Below are 21788 nucleotides of genomic sequence, written 5' to 3'. Positions count from 1 at the left end.
TCGCTTCGCTGCTCTGAAGTCTCTGTGAAAGCAACTTCCACTCTGTACTTAATGTGGCCTTGTGGTCCTTTATTGAATGAAGAAGGAAATGTGGGACCAGGTCCTGGAGACAGTTCCCCGATGAGTGCTACTGAGCAGAGGGCCCAGAATGTCACTACTCCCAGTGTGGTCCTTGGACCAGCAGCATCAGCCTCACCTAGGAGCTTGTTAGAAAATCAGAGTCTTAGGTCCCACTCAGAGCTACTGAATCAGAATCCGAATTGTAAAAAGATCCCTGGCTGTTTGGTTCGCACGTTACAATCTGAGAATCTCTTAAAGTGCACACTGGGCACTTAGACTGTGTATTTGATGTATTTCCACAGAGAACCTGCCTGGTTCTCTCCATCTGATGCAAGGGAATTCACATTCACCCTGTAACCCTAGCTTCTTACTGCAGGGTGGACCCAAGTGCCAAGGCCGTTTGGGGAGGGCAAAATGCAGCTTACAGGCGAAGAAAGTACCAACCCAGAATTAAATATGAAAACTACCAATTGTCTTTAATACAAATGCTATGATCAGGTCAGAAGAAAGTCGTACTGTTCACTAAAGTGCAACTCTACTCCGTAAAGCAAACAAACCCAACACAGATGGTTAACATCCAGAGAGACTCAGAACTGTCTAGCACTTCCTTCCCTTTCCCTTGTTTCTCACACTGCTTCTTTAGGTATCCAACCAGTATTTCCACTGAACATGTCATGCAGCATCCTGTCATTCAACACCCAATGAATTCTTAAATAATAATAATAACATTAAAAGCAACTCATTTGGTCATACATATGGTGAAATGGAGAAAGACAGCAGGTCTTAACAGCAACTAGACTTAAAAATAAAACACAAACTGATACATACAAGTCAAGGTAAAAGATCCACAAGGCCAAGGCAGTGGTTCTTACCTGTGTAAATGAATCTTCCCGGTGTCCCTTTGCAGAACTGTTTGGATTTGTAGGACAATGTGACTTCTACAACACCAGGGATGTGCCGAGGAGGGGTCTGCACACGGATGGCATGAGGAGTAATCAACTGGAGGAGACATTTCGGGAAAAAAAATTGTCATTGCAATATGTAAAAAGACTCATTTCATAGCACTCCTATCAGATCTCAATAAGCAAAGCTTTAAAACACATAATTAACCTGCCAATGTCTAAATACAATCTTAATGGAACCTGTATAAAAGACATTGACAACAATATTTACAAGTGCTCTGAGTACAGCCATAACAACTTTATCTGAGTTTTCCTACACGGCAGGCACTCTGCTTCCTGGTCTGAAAAGTGAACCTGGCCTAATGAAATGATTTATCTACTACAGGATATCCTTTGGAAAATCTCTGTTTGAAGCAGACATCCAAATCAGTGCTGAGCTCCGCCATGCCTGTCCAGAGGTTGGTGGGTCTGGTGTTTGAACTGAGCCCCTAAACATGTGGGAAACACAGAGGTAGGAAATCAGTGGGCCAAGGCACTCTGATTAGCTGCAGAGCACACGTATGAAATAGCCCCGAAGACCACTTGGTGCCTTAACTACCAGAGGCACAATCAAAGAGCTTTCAAGGAGAAACCAAAGAAGCTGCCTCCCTGGAATAGCTCACGGATCTGGCAGAACTAAGAACTGTCCATAAAAGGGAAATGAAAGGTTGGGGAGGGGTCTGCAGAATGATCACTGGTCCGTTACACAATGCCACGTGCACAACGAGAAAGTTCCCTTCTGAACTCTGTTGGCAATCAGATTACACTGCAAAGCAGAATTTATTTTTTATTACTCTTATCTTTGTTTATATAACTAAAATGTTATTAATGGCCATAAAACTGGCATTATCTGGTTCTTTGAAAAATCCAGCCCTGGTATTTGACTAGTTGACCTCTGATGATGCTGGATTCTACATGTTCTCTCTATGGTGTCTGCAAGTGCCCACTCCTTGATCCTTTCAGATTCACTTAGCTCAATATTTGTGATACTGAGTCAGTATACAATGGGTTATCATTTGAGTTTGTACTAACTTATGTTTGTGCTGTTCTTATGGGTGTAACTTAGAAAGGGCTTTTGTTTTAACGTGCAAAACAGGCCCGATTCAAATGTTTCCCCCAGAGAATCTAGGTGACACTCAAGAACGCCAGCCCCTGGGACTCATCTGGGTAAACTGTCCTAACACCAAGTCCTGGGGAAAAGAACGTAAGAAAGTTGCTACTGCTAAAGTCCACAAGTAATTTCTGTCAAATGCTCTTCCTTGAAACATAAAGAAAAAGCCATCTGCATAAAAATCATTTTAACTAGATACAGATAGAAATGCCTATCCTCTTCCATAGAATGTGTGGAGCCTTAGCTTATTTGCTGGAGACACACAAAAGATATTTCTGTAAGACCATGTTTATGTGAAACCCCTGAAGACTGAGTTCATCTCCATGGCTGGGTGTTTTGGATGGCTATGGGTTTACCCATAAAACACAAAAAAATTCACTTAAAATTTCGTTCTTCTCATACTGAATTTCTTCCAAAACGCACTGTATGTTTTCTACTATAAACAAAGTTTATATAAGTTAATTTAGCCTTGATAAATCAAGATCATCATTTGGAATACCCCTTATTATATCTTGCTGTAATACAGAAAAGCCTTAAGGGACTACTGAGGTATAAGGGATCATTTTCCCCTAAACTAAATGGCCTCGAATAGCTGCGACTTTTAAATCGTTTCTATATTATTCAGTTCCTTTGTCTTTTTCCTTCTGGTATCCTTTGCAGCTTCTAATCTGCTCTTCTAATTTGTAAGCTTTGAAATCAGGAAATCAAATTTACTATCACATAGAGGATAGGAGAAGGAAAGAAGCTCTGAAGGGCAGTAAAAGATGATCTTCCAAAATCAAGCGCATGTTTAATCTCAACTGCTCGGAGAGTGTTTTTGCAACACTGGGAATTAACACTTGTTGAGTGCCTAGGAAGCATCTACCACATTGCTAAGGATTTTACATACGAATGTGAATTTGGCCAGAACACTGGCTTTTATTATTATCCCTTTTTTTTCAGATGTGAAAACAGAATCTTAAAATGGTTAAGTTGCTTGCACAACATCACCCTTGTTAGAGCAAGTTAAAGCAAAAAGTGACATCGATGCAGTTCAAAAAACGGCAGGGACAAATACTTTCTATCTAATTATAGAGAAGCAATTGTTCATAAGGAAAAATTTTAAAGGTAGAGACAAATTCAAATTTTTCAGATGCAAAGACTGTGTGTGTGCTTTTTTCTACCTCTGCACTATATTCATTTTTCATTTACCACCTGCTCCTTGGCTGTGTTTCGGATGGGGGAAGTCATCATACTGTTATATTCCAAATAGATGGTATGCTTCTATTTTTGAGTTACTTGGAATGTAGAGTAACATTAATTCACAATAATACTTAGGAGAGCTTTCAGCCAGTTAGAAAATACTTCACCTGCCTTCCCTTTTCTCCAGGGGAATAAATTTTAAAAGATGTAAAGATATTAGTAAATAAATGAATGGAGACATCTTTTTAAGTATGAGAACTTACTCCCTATGAGTTACTACGCTGAAGAACAAAATTCACGGGCTTTATGAATTGATAAGATATGACTGCAATGAAACTACTGACGAGAGTAGGGTGCTGGCATAAGCATCAGGCTCAGGAAATTGAAACAAATTTTCATTTACAATTTCATTTTCAATTTTAATCAATCACCCTAAGGCAGAGATTCCTTCTTGAAATAACTATCATTCATAAATGAGGTAGAATATGAATCATCATTAGAGAATGAATGTGTTGATGTTTTCCTTGCTGCGGATGTTAGTCTGGGAACAACCTCTGGAATTGACAAGTGATATTGATGGCTTGCGGAGGAAAAGCATTTTATCTGACTTTTATCAATTTAAAAGCATAGGCTTATTTACTAATCACTCAAAGAATCATAGAATTTGTTGCTGCAGGGAATGCTATTAATCATTTAAAACTAACACTCTCATTTTAACGACTAAGGACACCAAAGTCCAGAAAAGTCTAGTGGCTTCAAAAATTGACCCAACATCTTAGGGGAAGGACAAGGTCTAGAGCTGGAAGTCTAGAATCCAAGACCCCCAACCTCTATCCCACGATAAACTTCCAACCTTGTTCTAATCTGGTTGAACTAAGGCAAGCCACTCTAAACAAGAGAAGGACCAACGGTTCTGCTAAGTCTAAAACGTCCAAACTTCCATCATTGGAATGCCACTTTCTCAGTTTGCCATATCTTATATACCACCTATACAATTATGTACTTAATATTTTAAAAATTTATTACCTTTTTGTTTAAAATAACATTTTAAAAGGAAACTTTGTATCACTATTGCAACTGGAAAATTGGTATCCCCTGCCAAAATAAGAAGGTACTGTAGGTGGTAATCTTAAAGTTGCCATGATGTTGTTAAATTCTAGCTAGATAATGCTGACAACCTAAAGCAGTTTACTGAAAAGGGAGACGTGCTAGTGTTAGATGTTACAGACTTATTAGCCTCAACTGAGTCCTCCTCCGTTAATGTAAATCAGGAGGATTAAAAGAGAAACAAAAGGAGAATAACTTTCTCATTATGTGATTCAGTTCTACTTAATGTCTACATCAAATCGAAAACTGTTTGCTCTGCTACCAGGGACACAGCCCCATACTTTGGGAAATACGGTTCTAAGTGATTAGAGAACAGATTCACTCTTTTGACTTAACTTCCTTAAATCACAAACCAAACAATTTGAGCTAAAAATAAATATTCTTCTGAAACTCTAGCATCTGACACTGCTTTCTCCCTTCTTGGAAGTCTCCACTTTCTTCACTTCTGTGACGCTAATTATCAGACCTAAGATTTGCAGAATGTCTGATGGTTTACCAAAGCACTTCCACATTCACCGTCTTTTAAAACCCATCCTTGTGGGATATGTATTCCAGATGAGAAAAGTTGAGGATCAGGCAAGTTAATTAATATTATTTGAAACATTAGGAAGAAAACCATTCTCTTATGCCTGTAAATAAGTGTTTTCCAGAGCCCTTCTCTTATTCATTGGTTCCTGTTTTCCTCATTTCCCGAATTTTCCTTTCTGCCAACTTGTTAAGTGTAGAAATTTCACAAGTTTTGTTCTACCTTTTCTTCTCTTTTTACTTGCCTAACATTTCTTGAACTCATCCATTGGCTCAACAACCTCAGCTAAACTGACTTCCAAATCTACACCTGTAGCTTTGATCCCTTTGGCCAAGCATCAGCTTTTATGAGCAACAGAGTCGCAGAATCTCCCCAAACATGTCTTATTGCCACCTCAATCTCAACATGACCCAAGCCAAATTTGTCATCTTACTACTTATAAATGTATTTCTTGCTCCTGTGTTCCCTCTCTCAGCTAAGGGAATGTTACCCTTTAAGTCACCCAAAACAGAAACCTTGGGATCATCTTTAGTTTTTCCCCCTTCGATTTTTCTTTTAGTCATGTTGATTCTACCCCACCTCCTCAGCCATGAATGAATTCCACTGGCTCTTTGCTTCTCCACTTTCTCCTGTTCAGGTTTTCACCATTTCTTACTCAGACTATTACAATATTATAATTGCCTTCTAAATGGTCTCTCTCTATCTCTACTTTCTCCATGAAAATTATCTTCTTCAAATACAACTCATCAGGTCATTTCCTGACTCAAATCCTCAACTGTCCCCTTTGCATACAATATAGTCCAAACTCCTGGGCATAATTTTTAGGGTGTAGCAAGGCCTGACAGCAAATCTCCTTTTCTAGCCATACTTCCCACTTTGCCTTTCCACATTCTGGAAAGTAGGGCAGGTGGAGACATGAAAACACCGCAGCCTTGCCCAACATCTTTGCCTTGTTCATGCCATTCCTTGCCTAAACATTTCCCTACTGACACTCTATTTGTTCTTTAAGACCTTGATCATATGCTCCCTCTTCCAATAAGTTTTACCTGATCCTAAGAGTCAGAGTGACCTGCACCTTTGTAAGAATGTATATAATTACGGCATTTATACTGTAACACTTAGCATCCTATTTTGCTTTGTGCCATAAATATTTTCCTACCCATCTTTCTCCCAGTAGACAGTCTCTGAGATCAGCAAGAGGGTCTAACTCCTATTCGTATCCTCTGAACTATTTAACCTAATGCCTTACATAGAGGATATTTCCGAAATCTATCTGGAATAAATACCTACATAAATTAGGCCAGAATTCTACTAGATGTTTGACTCCATTAGGTATAGTAATCCCTATTCATATGAACCCACTGTTCTTAACCTGATAATATTTAACTCCCATTCCCTAGCTAAGCTGCTCTTAAAATTAATTATCCAATTGACCCAGCACTCAGGTCCCTGCATGAGACTACTGCTCAGATTTCATCTAAGCGATGGAAAAGAAGAGGATGTCTAAAGGTCTGTGACTCCAGTGAGAAGGGATAAGATGAAACAAAGAAGAAGAAAAAAGGTTAAGAAAGTGATAGTAAAATAGTACTAAAAAGCAGCCCACAAAAGATCAATGTTAAAATGTTAATAGTGTTTATTTCTGGACTGATGACATTAGATGTGATTCATCTTCTCTCTTTTCCTCCTCATGTGTCTGTGTGTATTTGTGTGTGTGTGTGTGCATTTGCACAGGAAACAATAATTATGTAAATAATTCTGGAATAAATTAATTTGTACATTTTCAGGTGTTACTTTTATTATGCAAAAAATATTACTAAAGATCAAAAGTAGAATAATATCAGTTTTGTGCAATATGTATTGCATGCAATTATATAAAAATTAGATATATATTTGAATGGAAGAAAGACTAAAAGGAAAATCATTAAAGTGTCAAGAGAAGTTACCACTAGATGGTAAAGTTACAGGTAATTTTATTTTCCTTCGCATATCTTTCTAACTTCTCAATAGTAAGAAGGTATTAATATTATAATCAGAAGAAATAACATTTAAATGTTGAATTATAGTGAACAAAACACACATGGTCTCTGCAAGGTCCCAGGAGGGGCTGCCAGCACACCAAGGACATGTTGGGAGTGGTAATTATGCTCCCTCTGAGCAGCTTATGTGAGCATCTTCTCTTCTCCTGACTCAGAGCACAAGACCAGAAGAATCCTGTGGTAGGTGGCCAGATGAGGCACGCTTGCTGCGACCCCTGGGTGCAAAATGAAGCTGCTACGGCCATTGAGAGAGACGGATGGAGCACAGACATGAGGGTGGTGGGTGGGGGCTGTCCTCCACAGAAGTGCAAGAAACAGGAGAGAGGAACCCCTCAGTGGATGCACGGAGGACTGTGGAGGAGGCATGGAGATGGAGGCAAAACTTCAAAGAGGTAGTGTGCAAAGTCTGGAAGCCCGGAAGAGGGGTATGGGAGACAACAATTCTCCAAATGGTTTTTATAAAAGCCTCCTGCAGTATCAAAAGCATGATTCGCATGGTAAGTAAATGAGAGTACCTGGTACTTAAAAACGTTAATGGAATCATGTCATAGAATTATGGAGAGAAAAGGCAAGTCTTGGGAATTACTTTCTTCTCTGAGAGCCAGTAGCACTTATTATCTGTATCACTCAGCTCACACTAAATGGACAATGGTGATGACCTTGGTGGTGACTTCAGCAGCAATGACTTTTCATCGTCTTCTAACTACATGCCAAGTACTGTGCAAAGCTCCTTCAGTGATTTCTGTCCTGTAGTAGTAGGGGCAGGTATGGGTATTAGCTGGTTCACAGACAAGGAAAATGAGTTTCAAGAAAGTTAAGAAATGTGATCAATTAGAAGTGGCGCGTCTGCCTGACTGATGACTGCCATTATAGATCCACGGCTGTCCCTCCCTACTGCTGTTCATTGTTTTCCCACAATTCCTGGCACTTGTCTTGTACTTTTCACCCTACCTCCACTGTTGACAGGGTCGACTGGGTCCTCAGTTTCTCCTAGAACCTCAAAGGTTCTGGGAACACAATAGGTACTCAAAATAACCTTTCTCATTGGTGAGAGGCTAGCTGAGAATTATCCCTCAGGCAAAACAAGAAAGCCATTCCAAGATAAGCCTTTATGCATGTTTTTCAACCAATGGGACTACATGAAATAAATGTAATTTGAAGTTCCAAGCCACAAAGCCAAAAAAATAACTGGGATTACTAGAAAGCACACAAGTGATTTTTCATTACTAGCCTTAGGATTTAATATTTAGCCTTAATCACTTTCAACACTAAAAAGTAAAAAAAAAAAAAAACCCAAAACAAGCACAGACTTAAAGAGAAGGAGCAAAAGGAAGGAAAACTTTCTTCTCTGGAAAAATAATTATATTTATGACCAGAAAAAGCCCAAAGCGGGCACTGGTACAGTGGTTTTTAGGTGTTAACCCATCCAAGGGTCTGGGTTCTAAGGTAGGCCGGCCCATTCGTCCACTGTCACCCTCTGTGCCTCAGTTTACTGATCTCATACTGCACTGACTTATCTGCTCTGCGGGAGTACTTATAATAATAATGTTAAATATGCTTTGTGTTTGGGTAGAGCTTCTCAAGGGACCCTAAAGCACTTTCCAGATTAATTTTTTAATTTATGTATTAATAATTCTCACAGCAACCTGCCTCCTCCTCAATTAGTATAATAATACCACCTCTTTTGAGATAGGCAGGGGGTGCTGAGTGATGGACATGAAGCAGACACTTAAATAAGGAAATGGTAACATGAAAGCATAATTAAAGCTTTGAAACCGAATAGACAAAGGAGTTTTCAAATGACACCAAAGTGGCAGTGACCACACAAGCAAACTTATTTTCCTTCCAATCTAGAACATTCATCTTTCTATAGTTAAATATGGCATTTAAAAAATATTATTTTCAGGAGTTCCTGAAGGAAGTTGAAATATGAAAAGTGTATATTCTTGGTGAATGTACCGGCTGAACCTCCATATTCTATCTCTATTCTGCTGAAGTGGATACAACATAAATCAGGGGATGCCGGCGCTTCTCCGGAGTTCCTCAGTGTATTCTGGTTTGTTCCTTAATCAGAGTTCTCTGGGTTTCGTAACACAGATTTTTTTCATTCCCAAGAACTGCCTGTCTCCAAGGCAGTATATGATTTCTCAGGGAACGTGAGAGAAAGCCAGTGGAGACATTTACTGTTTCACAAACATTCTGGTTTCCTTTTGTCCTTTCAAGAAAATAACTTTAAACCAATGTTTAGCAAAATATGTTGGGTCACATGAATTCCCAAAGATAAACTTTATGTATGAATGTCAGAGGAGACTCTTGAAAATAAAGTCTCAGGAATTGAGTTAAATGGGAGATTTAAAACCTAGCTTTTGAACAGTCAGCAGTATTTCTTAAAACTGCCTGAAATTTTTCTCATATAGATATGGCCACAGACATGGACACGTAGTAGAGAGATGGAGATATATTTTCCTATTGATTGTCTGCATCCCTCAACTAGACTATAAGCTCCATGAGGATATGAGCTCTGTCTTGTTTTCACTACGATTTGCTCCCACAATTTTAACAAGGCCTGGAACTAGTAAGCACTTAGTTGAACACTGCAGTTGCTGAACACTGAATTAATAAATGCCATGATTCCATTAACCACCACTAATAATTAGGATAAAGATTCAATAAAGTTCCTGATAAATCTAAAACAACGAAATAATCAATACCACTCCATTCAAACATCAAACCCATTCAAAGAAAAAAAATCTTTTTTACTTTGCCCCAACAAACTTCCTGGTATTCTCATTAAGCATTCGCAAAAATATACTATTCAATTCTTCTGACTGAGAAACTAACCAGGTCCCTAAATCAATGCAGTTAATTGTATGAAACAAAACAGCAACAAGATCATCTTTCAAAATAACAGATTTGGGAGAAAAAGGCTAAAATAAATACATTATACTTCAACTACCTTTGGTTTTGTGGGTAGATTTATTTATTTATTTTTCGATAATTTATTTTTTAAATAAACTTTCTCCAGCTCTCTTCCCAGGATGTAAATCTTGTGCCAATTGGGCCCCATTAACGACTGGATCCCATCCTGACCATCTGGGAGCTGGAAAAGCGCTGGTGAGTTCCTGAGGTCCAGAGTATTCCAGAAGGAGAGGACTGGACACCAGTAACGCCAGCCCCTGTGGTTTGAAACTGCACAATGAGCTCTTTCTCAAGGCTTGTTTTTCTAAATTCAGTCAAGAATGAACATCGTTCCCTACTCAGGCCTGGCTTAGGGTCCTGGGTTGCTGCTTGTTTGTTTAAAAATTAAAATATAAGAGAAAAAGCAAAGCCAGATACATTTATAGAAGAGGCTGAATGTTATCAAAGTTGGAAGTTTGCAGGGCAGAATCTTTGCCTATGAAATTAGGAAAGAAAAATATAAGAGCCAAAAGACTGATAGATGGGGGAGCAGGGAATAAATTCACCTTTCACAAAAAGACTTTTAGGGTCTTTCAAAGCTCTAACAAAAGAATATCAAAGTTATAAGACACTAAACTGAGACTCATTCTAACATTTTTTTGTATAGTTCATATTGCATACTGTATACATTGATACTTGCCCATATATTCAGCAATTCCTCATTTAACATGTCTCTTCAAGAAGTGAGCTCTACAGAAAACCCAAGGCAAACCCCTTTTAATACTGTGCCACTATAACGGCTTTCACTGGAAGTCTTTCGAGAATGCATTACACACATCTCACTGTTTTAGAGAGAATATATTGAATATAATTGCCATCTCTTTCTTGATGACTCAGGGTCACTGTCATTATGAACAGTCATTAAAGTGCTGCACAGTAATATAGTTCTGCATCTGCTTTTTAGGTTTTCCATTTCTGCCCTTGACATTAAGCTGTCACTTCTGCTGTCACTGAGCCTGCTTCTAACAACTTGCCTCTAGTTTGCTCCTTCTAATTTGCTATGACCTGAGAAAAAGATAACACAGTTTGTTAAAAATAACTGTTCTGGTTACCTCAAAGTCTTTTATTTTGTACACTTACTTTTTTTGCTTACTTCTGGTTTCATGCTGAATTTCCCAGAGTTAAGTTTGTTTTAACACTCTTCTCTGGATAAATGAGGTTTTACCACATTCTTATTAGATGGTGAAGAGATGACTCCAGAGTCAGATGAATTTTGGTTTAAGTCTAAACTTTGCAAATTATCAGCTGCGGGACTTTTGCAAAGTCATTCAACCTCTCTGACCTTGAGTTTCATTATCTGGGAAGGGAGTGGGATGAGGGGAGAGGCCTAGCTATCTAATTAGTGTTATTATAAGGATTAACGCCTGGAATGAGTTTAGGAGAAGGCCTCACTGATATCCATCATTTGAAAAAAGTGTTAGTTTTATTACTACTTAATCCTCACCATAACCAACAGATTTACACTAAGGTATTTATGTGCATCCTTATTGCACAATAAATATATCTAAATATATACTACCTAACCACACATGCATTATCGAAAACTAAACTGCAATCTGTCTATCTGGTACTGACACTTTGAAACATCATGAATACAACAGATGCAAATAAGGAGCATTCGTTTGAATGAATGAATAAATGAATGAATGAGTGAATGAAAAGTAGCGTCATTCAACACCATTTTGTATAAATTTGTATGAATTAATGCCTCTGATGTGCAAGGCTCTGTGCTAGACACTGTAGGAGACTGAGCTGAATTTAGCATGAATCCTACCTCCAAGGGAGAGAGCACGCCCTTAAATCACAATAACTAACAATAGAAAGTTATAAGGAACATGACATGGTATGGATAAGGCCACATAGGAATTTAGAAAGAAAAGAATATATTCAATTCCTAGAGCTGTGAGGGAAGATTTCACAGACAAAAGTTGTAATTTACTGGATCTTAAAAGGCAGAAGGATTTGGGCACAGAGAGGAGGGAAAAGCATAGTAGAAGGAGGAATGACGTAAGCAAGACAAGAGTGCAGAGGTGAAAAATCACTAGGGGCATAAGGAGCAGCTAACAACTCAATGTGACTAGAGTGTAAGTTAGGATGATTAGTGGGCAAGGATGCTGAAAAGAAAGGTCAGAGCCTTAAAGGGGCAGGCTTGAATCCCACACTAAGGAGGTGTGGCTCTAGGAAAGAGGAAGTCAGTAAGGCTGCATAAAGAGGAAGACTTTAGTTCAGAGCATCAGGGAGCCATTCCAGCAAACAGCATGGAGCACACGTATGAAATGGACACAACACCACATAGATATTCAATCTCTTCATAAAAGTCACGTGACTGCACCAGGTGTGAATTCTGTCTTTGACTCATGTTAAAAGTAGAAATGCATCACACTTCTTTGGTCTCCATTTTCTAGCAATAGGCACTCCCGAATGCACTGCAAACAACTAGCTCAAAACGTCATCCCAAAGTCATCCCATAATTATCAACATGGAGGACAGACTTCAAGTGCCTTAGTCATTAAAAATAAAAATATAGACTCAAGCATTTTTAGGAATAAGGTGAGCATGGTTGTAACTATGTAACTATATTAAAAAGGCCATTAGACTGTTTTGTTGGTGGTGGTGGTGGTGAGGAAGATTCGCCCTGAGCTAAGATCAGCTGCCAATCTTCCTCTTTTTGCTTGAGGAAGATCTGCCCTGAGCTAACACCTGTGCCAGTCTTCCTCTATTTTGTATGTGGGCCACCGCCACAGCATAGCTGCCGAATGGTGTAGGTCCACACCCAGGATCCAAGCCCACCAACCAGGGCCACTGAAGCGTGCAGGACCCAACCACTATGCCACAGGGCTGGCCCCCCATTAGACTATTTTGAATTTTTTTTTTTTAATATGCTGGCTCATATAAAAATGATTGCCCATAAAATAACTTGGGATTCAATGGTGTTCTTCAAAATCGCATTCAAAGTTTAATGCAACTGATTCAGTGCTCTTTTTATTCTTTACAAATAAAGTGTAAAGTTTTGCATTAAGCTTCTTCCACTTACTAGGCGATCAATAAGCACACATTGAATATAGACTTAGCAACTTCCATATTTAGGAAAAAGCAGGCAACTATGAATTATTTTAAATTATGCATTTAATCAACTTTGAATTAAACTTATACATGTAAGCTTCAATATATGTAAAACAATGACAGCTATTTACATTGACCATATCTACATTATGTTTTGTGTGTGTGTGTGTGTGAGGAAGATTGGCCCTGAGCTAACATCTATTGCCAATCCTCCTCCTTTTGCTTGAGGAAGATTCACCCTGAGATAACATCTGTGCCAATCTTCCCCCACTTTATGTGGGACACCGTCACAGCGAGGCTTGACGAGCGGTGCTAGGTCTGTGCCAGGGATCCAAACCAGGGAACCCCAGGCAGCTGAAGCAGTGTGCGAACTTAACCACTATGCCACCAGGCCAGCCCCTACATTATGAGATTTTGAAAGAGATGATATTTGAAATAATGTCTTTCTCCACCTTTCCTAATTTTCTTTTTGATTTTAGTGGAATTGTTTCTTATATAAATGTGGTATAACAGACGTTAGAGTGCCAATGCCATCATGTATAAAATTTGGGAGAGTTTGGTAATATAAGGAAGTATATTAAAAGACTACGGAAATATCCTAAGAACACCTGGCACAAGAGAAAGCAGAATGAGGGGACGTGAGTGTCAGGAGAACGGGGCTACAATGCCAGCACTAAGTAGCCAACGTGTTCCCAGGACAAGTCATCGAACGACTCTGCAGCCTCTTTTTCTTCACATCCAAAATAAAACAGCTGCACTCAATGACTCAAAAGGTTCCTCAAAGCCCTCAAAATTTTGTGACTCTACACGTGGTTCAGTAAAAATCAAGGCTGGACAAAAAGGCCTGAGAGACTTCCAATGGGAATACAGCGGAGTTGCAGCCATTCATTTTTTAACGTCACAGAGGAGGAAATGCTATTTTTTATTTACCACCCTTCCTCTGAGCTACGTGTACTAATGAGAATGGAAAGCAGAGATAAGTAAGAAGAAGGAAAGAAATCAAGAACTGCATTTATAACCTTGTTTTTCCAACTTTTAGGTTCAAGCAACAAATTTGCTTTTCAGCCCTCAAACTGCCATTTACCGAACTATATTCACCCAAAGGTCTCCCTCCTCGGCAGCGTCTTTTGACTTCTCCCTATCTCTGGGAATGCAGCTGAAGAAAATATTCATCTGGATGAAAACGACAGTGTGCCGCCCCGTGTGAGGCTAATTGGTTCAAACAGTGATGAAACTCTGGCTTCGCCCATCTGAGCTAAGTGGTCCCGGCAATCTTTAAATATAGCTGTCCTACAAAATCACATGGCATCTAATGCCAAGTGTGCACTGACTAAAACCAGATGCAAAATATGAGAGAAATTCTGTTCAGAGCCTTGCAGCATTAAAGAATAATGGCTCTAAGCATTCCTTGTCTAATCTGAATAATACTCTGCAGATACTTCAGACGATTTTCTCACATCTAGGCCAGCCCAATCACTTCATGATTGAATTTCATGTCTTTACTTCATTAACATGAAATCCAAATGCACTTCAGTCATTGCCAATATATCTTCCTGTAAGGTGATCCTTGGAAAAAAAGGGTTCTGTGGTCACAAAAGTTTGGGACATGCCACACGCTACATCTTAGACAAAGTGCATGTTAGTACTTCAAAAGCTCTGCAAAGTCCTAGAACAAGGACCAGTTGAATTTACTTGACTCAACATTTTCTGAACTTACCAGGGAAAACCTCCTTCCCTCATCTCCCATGAGGTAACTATTGATATCCTAAAGATACATTCCATAGAACTATCTGGAAGATGAATTAGAGCAACATCGTGCGTGGTATAAGTCTCAGATTTATATCAGGTACCAGAATCTGAAGTGTAGAGAGTAAAAATATTGACTAAAGACATATCAACAGGGAGATTCAATTTTGTGGCTAATTAAGTGGTTTTGATGAAGTTCAAAGAATCTTTTTGCAAATAAACATAGTATTTGTATAATGCAAGTGTGTTCTAAAGGTAAAGAACAGTAGTGGAAGAAAAGAAGCTACTTCCCACCCATCATCACTCCCCTCTTCTTACTTTGGGGGGATTCTCAAGAGAGTAAACTGTAGATAAAAGCAATTACTACAATTGTAGCTGATTTCAAAGAGGATTTAGTCTAAGCCCCTCATTTTCAGGTGGGGAGACTAAGGCCCAGTGACCAACACTGACCGCAACTAATATCCAGGTCTTCTGACTGGCTCCTTGCCCACCGCTATGCCATGCAATGTAAACCTTTGCTTGGATGATTGTCTGCAGCTCCCACCACCCTCAGCTCCTCACCAATCTCACCACCGTACTTTCTTTACACACAGCTTAAATACCTTACGCTGTATAAATTCTCTCAGAGATTTCAGTGATTAAATAAAAGGATTGTGAGAGCCTAAAATGCCTAGCACAGAGATCCATCCATACATAATAGGAGCTTGATTGGTTATTCAAACAGTCTACTTCTGACTACACCCCTCTCTCTGCCTTCGAGAACCTTGCCTTGAATTTTAAACCACAAATTTAACACTGGATTATATTATATAAATATATTATGTAACTCTCTAATTTGCTTCTGGGAGGCAAGCTGTCTTTCCAAATAAAACACCGGATCCCAAAAACCCTAACTTTAATCACCCATTGTACCTATCCCAGCGCTAGGCACCCAGCAGGCAAGCCAATCAGTGTTCAATGTTTAGAAATCAGAGGAATTCAGGAGATATTAAAATAATGATTAGCTCTACAAACCGGTAGCAGGAGCCCTTCCCTGCTCCAAATCATATGTTGGTGGAAAAGCAAAAACAACCAAGTACATCACGGGTCAAGAAAAAACTCAAGTCACATTAAACATTACCACATATTAACCCTGTGGGTTTTCCTGGGTTTGTATATAAAACTCCGCAAAGACTTTTTTTTAAGTCTTTTGGGTAAGGCAGGATAAGCACAAGAGTATCAAAAAAATAATTTGCGTTCTAAAAAGAGAGACAGGAGAAAGGGCAAGAAATAATAAAGAGTAACAAAGATGGTGAGCCAAATTCACAAGAAAGCCATGTGGTTCAGTGCAAACTGGGAGCTGGCAGAAGGCAGCCCTGAGTTAGGAACAACGGAGTGCCACCTTTCTTTTACCCAGCCCTCAGGGGGCCATCAGTGAGCTAAACTGAACTACTCATTTGCAGAAGATTGGGTTGGTAGGGGAAGAGCACAGATGAGGGTAAATTAAGCTAGCCCTATTTTCTCTGGCTCTTTTTAAAATTCTTTAGCTAAAAAAAGACTCCAAATAATAGCATCAGCTGCTAATCTAAAACGTTATCTGCTTGTCCTGGCCCACCAGCCTGCTTCCTGAGTGCTTTGGGCTATAGAGTGAGGAAATGGAGAAAAGATAAAAGTTTATTTAAAATTAGAAGTACTAAATTTTAGAGGTGGCATAACCTCAAGAGATGATGTGGCCCGCGGACAAAGACTTTGGATAGAGAGGGGTCTTACTCTAGTGATGAGGCTCAAACAGGTTAACTGTTTTGCCTAATGTCATTTATGTAGACAAAAGAAGAGATTCTCTTCTGCCCCTAACCAAGGCATGTATCCTTCATAAAGATAAAGTCTTCCTGGAAGCCAATGGCTCCAAACATGAACGTAGACAACTAGAAAATGGAGGAATCGTTCTTATCCCTCTGATTCTCTACAGGCCAAGTCTACCTTACCTTAGAAGCCGACACTAACTGCTAAGATACCCCCAGCACAAGCGTCAATGGCAGTGGCAGGCATTACACCCTGGGCCGATGAGATAATGCCCTAGGGTAAACATTCGGGCATTGGCTAAAAGATGGATGGTTAAGAAGGTGAGCCCTGGAGTCGGACTGTCTGAGTTCAAATACCATCTTCACCACTTGATAACTGACCAGCTTATTTGACTTCCCCAAGCCTCGATTTCCTCATCAGTAAAATGAGAACAGCACGGTATATAGATACTGGGAGGCTCGCATAAGAGCCAGACCAAATATTTAGCACAGTACCTGGCAGGAACTCAGTGTTCAATGAATGTTAGCTAATTCTAGTCATACTCTGCATTTTTCTATAGCTTTTTCATAGATATTTTCTCTTAAACATTCACAGTATCAAGTTCTGATTCTATCCAATGGAAGCCTATAGAAATGGTTGATAATTGGTTTTTCCCCTACCAAAATAAAAGGCACTTATGCAATTTTATTTGATTAAAAACTATCACCGTAGGGCCAGCCAGGTGGTGCAGCAGTAAGTTGGCACATTCTGCTTCAGCGGCCCAGGGTTCACTGCTTTGGATCCCAGGTGCCGACCGACACACCACTTATCAAGCCATGCTGTGGCAGGCATCCACATATAAAATAGAGGAAGATGGGCACAGATGTTAGCTCAGGGCCAGTCTTCCTTAGCAAAAAGAGGAGGATTGGTGGCAGATGTTAGCTCAGGGCTAATCTTCCTCAAAAAAAACCAAAACAAAACCAACCACCGTAGTTACTACCACCATTGCTTTTACTACTACTTCTTCTATTGTACCACCTGGATTACTCCACATCTTTTTTTCTCTCCTCTTTCTGTCCTTCTTCCCTCTCTCAGGATTCCACTTGCTCTCTCATCAACCTGGGCTTTTATTTCCTTTGTAAAAATATAAATTGTAGATTAAATCCCATCTCTAGTACTATCTGGCTGTGTGATGTTGGGCAGGTTTCTTAACCTCTCTGACACTCAGTTACTTATATATAAAACGGGAATGATTAGAGTATTTAACACAAGACTATCACGAGGATTAAATAAAATAATATGTAAAATAATACTCATAAAGTGCCTATACATGATAAACACTGTAACTTTGAGCTCTTTCTCAATTTTTCATCATTATAATGGATGTTTGGATTTGGAGCAGTACTAAATTCTCTTCCTGCACTAAAAAAAGAGAGAAAAATCATACTTGTCAAATACCTTGTATGAAAATCTAACTATATAAATAGTTTAGAATATTAACCAAAAAGTTCATCTCTGCAAGCCTCATTTTTCTGAATGTCAGGACTATCATGATGATAACAGTCCAAATTAAAATCCTCTATCCAGACACCCAACTGCTAATGCTGCAGGGAATTATTTATTTTAAAAGAATATCTGCTCAAACATTTTGGGAAATGATGTGGTAAGTTTCCACCAGGAAAGGGCCATGATTGACTTATGACATAGCCACAAATGAGAGCAGTTTGGGAGGAGGGGATGGACAAAGAAGGAGCATATGTCCCCCACCCTCAGCTCCTAGCTGGAACCACACAGATCCACTGCGAGGGGCTTCTGGCACATTCAAGGCAGTGGCAGTGGAGGGACGGAGGAGGGAAAAAGATAAAAGTATTGCTTTAATGGGTTTTCTTTCTCATGACCTGCATCAATTTTGTTTTATGAAAACAGCTCCTTTAAAGCAATTTGGATAAATCTAAGTTAGAATTTAACCTCCCTCACCTGTTCCCAAAAGAGGGCAAGAAGGTGGAGAAACCAAGAGAAAACAGGGGGACCTTGACTAGGAACAAGGTGGACATGCATACTAACGATTTCCTGATGTGTCAAAGTCCTTATTCCACAACCAGTGTAGCGTTCTTGGGCTAAGGCAGGCACACGGTTTTAAAGGAAGCTTCAGACTAACCCACCTGATTCTCAGAGGTCAATAAGACTTACTGCACACTCTGAGCCCCACCTCTCAGACCTTACTTTACAATGACATGGAGCAAGAAGTCCATATTATACTATTCTTCCCTTCTCCCAATTTCCATAATAAGCAATCGAAAGAGGGAGAGAAACAGATGAAGATACAGCCCACAAAACCTGAGAGAGACTGTCCTTGCAAGGACTGCTGTCTTCAGCAGGAACGAAGACACCAGGCTGGCAGCAAAATATGCCATGTATGTGATGCTTCTAATTTTACAACCCAATGGTTCCAACAAAGAATGGGGTGCAGCTGGCAGGGGAAACTCAGTCCACCTTTAGTGTCTGGGATGTTCCAACTTGGACAACAATTAGTTTAGTGGACTGAGAGGCCCATCTCTGATTCAGCTTTACAAGAGCTTTGATTCTCTGGCCAAGCACATACTGCTTGTTGGCTACACGGGAAATACAAAGGCAGTGGCAGCATGAGTTGGCAAGGGGCTTGCCTGAGTGGGTTACTGGCAATAGGAAGTACACATAGAAGGCTTAGAAACAAGGACAGGCTCTGCTCTGGAATGATAAACATACTCAACTATCATAGTCTTAACTCTGCATATCTCTATGGCCCTCTAGAGAGAAAAAAGAAATAAAATACCTAAATGGGCTAAGCAGTGGTGTCATGGGAGGACAACTAGAAACGGAAATAGAAAATCTGACTTCTAGCTCTAGTTATGCTACTGACTTCTTTGTGTGGCCACATAACACTTATATTCTGTGGGCTCTAGATGGTTGCTTTCAGGTCAAGTAACCATATATCTCTAAGTCTCAGTATCCTTAACAAGAAAAGATACAGTCTAAGAGTATTTACCTCATGGCGCAGAGAGAAGATTGAGAGGATCTATGGCAAGAGCCCAGCACAGTGCTTAGCATAGAGTAAGTCTCCATAAAGTTTATTGGTTCATATGACTACCTTATAAGGCAAGTGGAATGAATGAGCTCTATGGTACCTTGTAGCCCTAACATTGTTTTGACTCTAAACTTTGGTGAGATGAATGAGAAGGTGGTCTGGGCATGCTGGCTAAGAAATTTAGGTTCATAATTTGGAAAGCAAAGGCAAGTTTGCCATGGCATCTATATAAAGATGATGTTTATGTTTTGTAATCTTAAGCTAATGTTGATTATTGCCAGACAAGTCAACTGGCAGGTTAAAATAATGATGACAGTGCTGGAAAACACTGCACAAATAGAACACAGCCATTTTCATATGGTTGTAGTCACACACTGAGATGACTGACAGCTATAAATTCCTAGGGCTGGAAGAAGTCCTGGGTTCTTCTAGGTTCCCCCGGCAAATCACTCACTCGCTGATGAAGAGTCATTGAATAAGTCAAGAACCACTTACACCTGATTTATTACTGTCATTTGAATAGTGTTCCTTGAAGATGGGCCTACAACAGACTCCATCTACAAATATTCACAGATGACTACCTCACTAGAGTTTGAATGGGGCTCTTCCTATATATTTTGTGACTTTGCATTTCCTTTCCAATTTCCAATATACAATAAGACCTCCATACCATGGCAAGCCCAACAGATCAAACGACAAAACAAAAGCTTTCCCAATGCTTATGGGTCAGGGGATGGAAGTCATTCCAGTAAAAAGTGTTGCCTCCTGGTAAACCCAACCCATCTTTCCTAGTTCCCCAGAGTTCTGTAGGCTGGAGCTGGCCCACCCAGAGTGGCACCGCTAAATTCTACACATTCTATTAGAAATTCAAGTGTAGACAGTATCCTCAACTAGACCAAACTATTAGATATTAATGTTCAGACAACACCTACCTCACTCCAGACCAGCATGGTACCGAATATGACCTGTAACCCATCAAAGAAATTGTCCCCTATGATGATCACAGTCGCGCCTCCCGTCGTCCATCCTTCACTCGGGCTGATGGCTTTGATACAGGGAGTAGCTGCTTTTCAACACACATGAAAAAGAGAAGGAGTCTTCTGTTAGAACCAAACTTTAATGATGGGAGACTTGAGAAAAAGAAAAAAAAAAATCTTTTATCTTTTCACTAACAGAAAGTCCCTCAAGATCTCAGCATTTCCTAGCCATATTATTAGGACCTGAAACCTAAGGGTGCCATCTCAGTTTTTAAAAGCATTCTTTTCATTGTTTCTATTGAGATACACATATTTTACCCAAATCGTTTTCAAACCTGAAATCTTATGAAATAAAACATAGAAGCAAAATTTAATTTATGAAATGCTAAAGATTAAAAAAAAAAGGTAACTTTTGGAAACACACTGGAAACCCTACAGAATTGCTTCATAATTACATATATTTCCTGAAAAGAAAATCTGTAGATTTTTAGATAAACATTTCTTCCCAATGGAAAGCAAGAAAGAGAGGAGGCTGGAATAAGAAATTATCCTTGCTCCATGCCTTCTATCTGTAACACTAACACAGCAACATTCCTCATTAAAAATTACTGAGATTTTTTTCAATAAATGTCATGGATCCCATTTTCTAGATGCAAAGTATGCAGGTCACTCAGGGTGAATTATGTAACCAAGTAGCTGAGTCAGGGCTGAACCACAGACAGTCCCATGACCTTGGCTTTGTAGTCATTCTCAGGCATAAAACTGTACAATGGACTTTTTCAAAATTTCATATCTCTTCTCTTTCCACTACAAATGGCCCTCGGAGATGGGAAACAATTTGCAAATACTGTGATGCCAAACAGACTGGAGGTAGTTTGCCTGATGAGCATGGCATGTTTTCAACAGAATTACTGGCCGTAAATGTAACTGTAGGATTATGTCTTTGAAATCTCTCAGAGGGCACCTTCATGCCACCAAGGATTTTTAACTTCACAATGCCATACTGTTGTTCTCATGATTACTTTTATAAACAACAGCAAAGCAAAATTCTAAAGCAAAGGAGACATTGCACAAGGAGAGGAAATGAGACCCTCCTCTTTAATAAAACATTTATTAAGTAGCCAAGACTGACTTTCCAAATACTGAAGCCAATGAGAGCACCAGTTAATTTTAACGGGAAAAAACTGGCAAAAAATTATTGGACTTTGCCAAATTTGGCAAAACGTCATGCTTTAACTTTTGCAAGAAGAAAAGAA

At 39.4% G+C, this 21788-nt stretch overlaps 1 protein-coding gene across 8 annotated transcripts in view; it reads right to left on the bottom strand.

Moving 5' to 3' along the window:
- EBF1 (EBF transcription factor 1) overlaps positions 1–21788 on the bottom strand; it is a 380610-nt gene that overhangs the window by 78258 nt on the left and 280564 nt on the right. For 4 of the 8 annotated variants that reach the window (XM_044777725.2, XM_044777723.2, XM_044777727.2 and 1 more), the window contains exons 9-10: positions 20488–20618; positions 933–1059 (exon numbers count right to left, since the gene is read on the bottom strand). In XM_044777725.2, coding sequence (XP_044633660.1) covers positions 933–1059; positions 20488–20618 — 258 coding nt within the window. Of the gene's footprint in view, positions 1–932; positions 1060–20487; positions 20622–21788 lie in introns of all 8 variants that reach the window. The other 4 variants (XM_044777722.2, XM_044777724.2, XM_044777726.2 and 1 more) reach the window with 1 other exon arrangement.

The sequence above is a fragment of the Equus asinus genome, chromosome 9 (assembly GCF_041296235.1).
Source record: "Equus asinus isolate D_3611 breed Donkey chromosome 9, EquAss-T2T_v2, whole genome shotgun sequence".
Taxonomy (NCBI): domain Eukaryota; kingdom Metazoa; phylum Chordata; class Mammalia; order Perissodactyla; family Equidae; genus Equus; species Equus asinus.
Note: the sequence above shows the minus strand (reverse complement) of the source record. Positions and strands in the feature narration are given on the sequence as shown.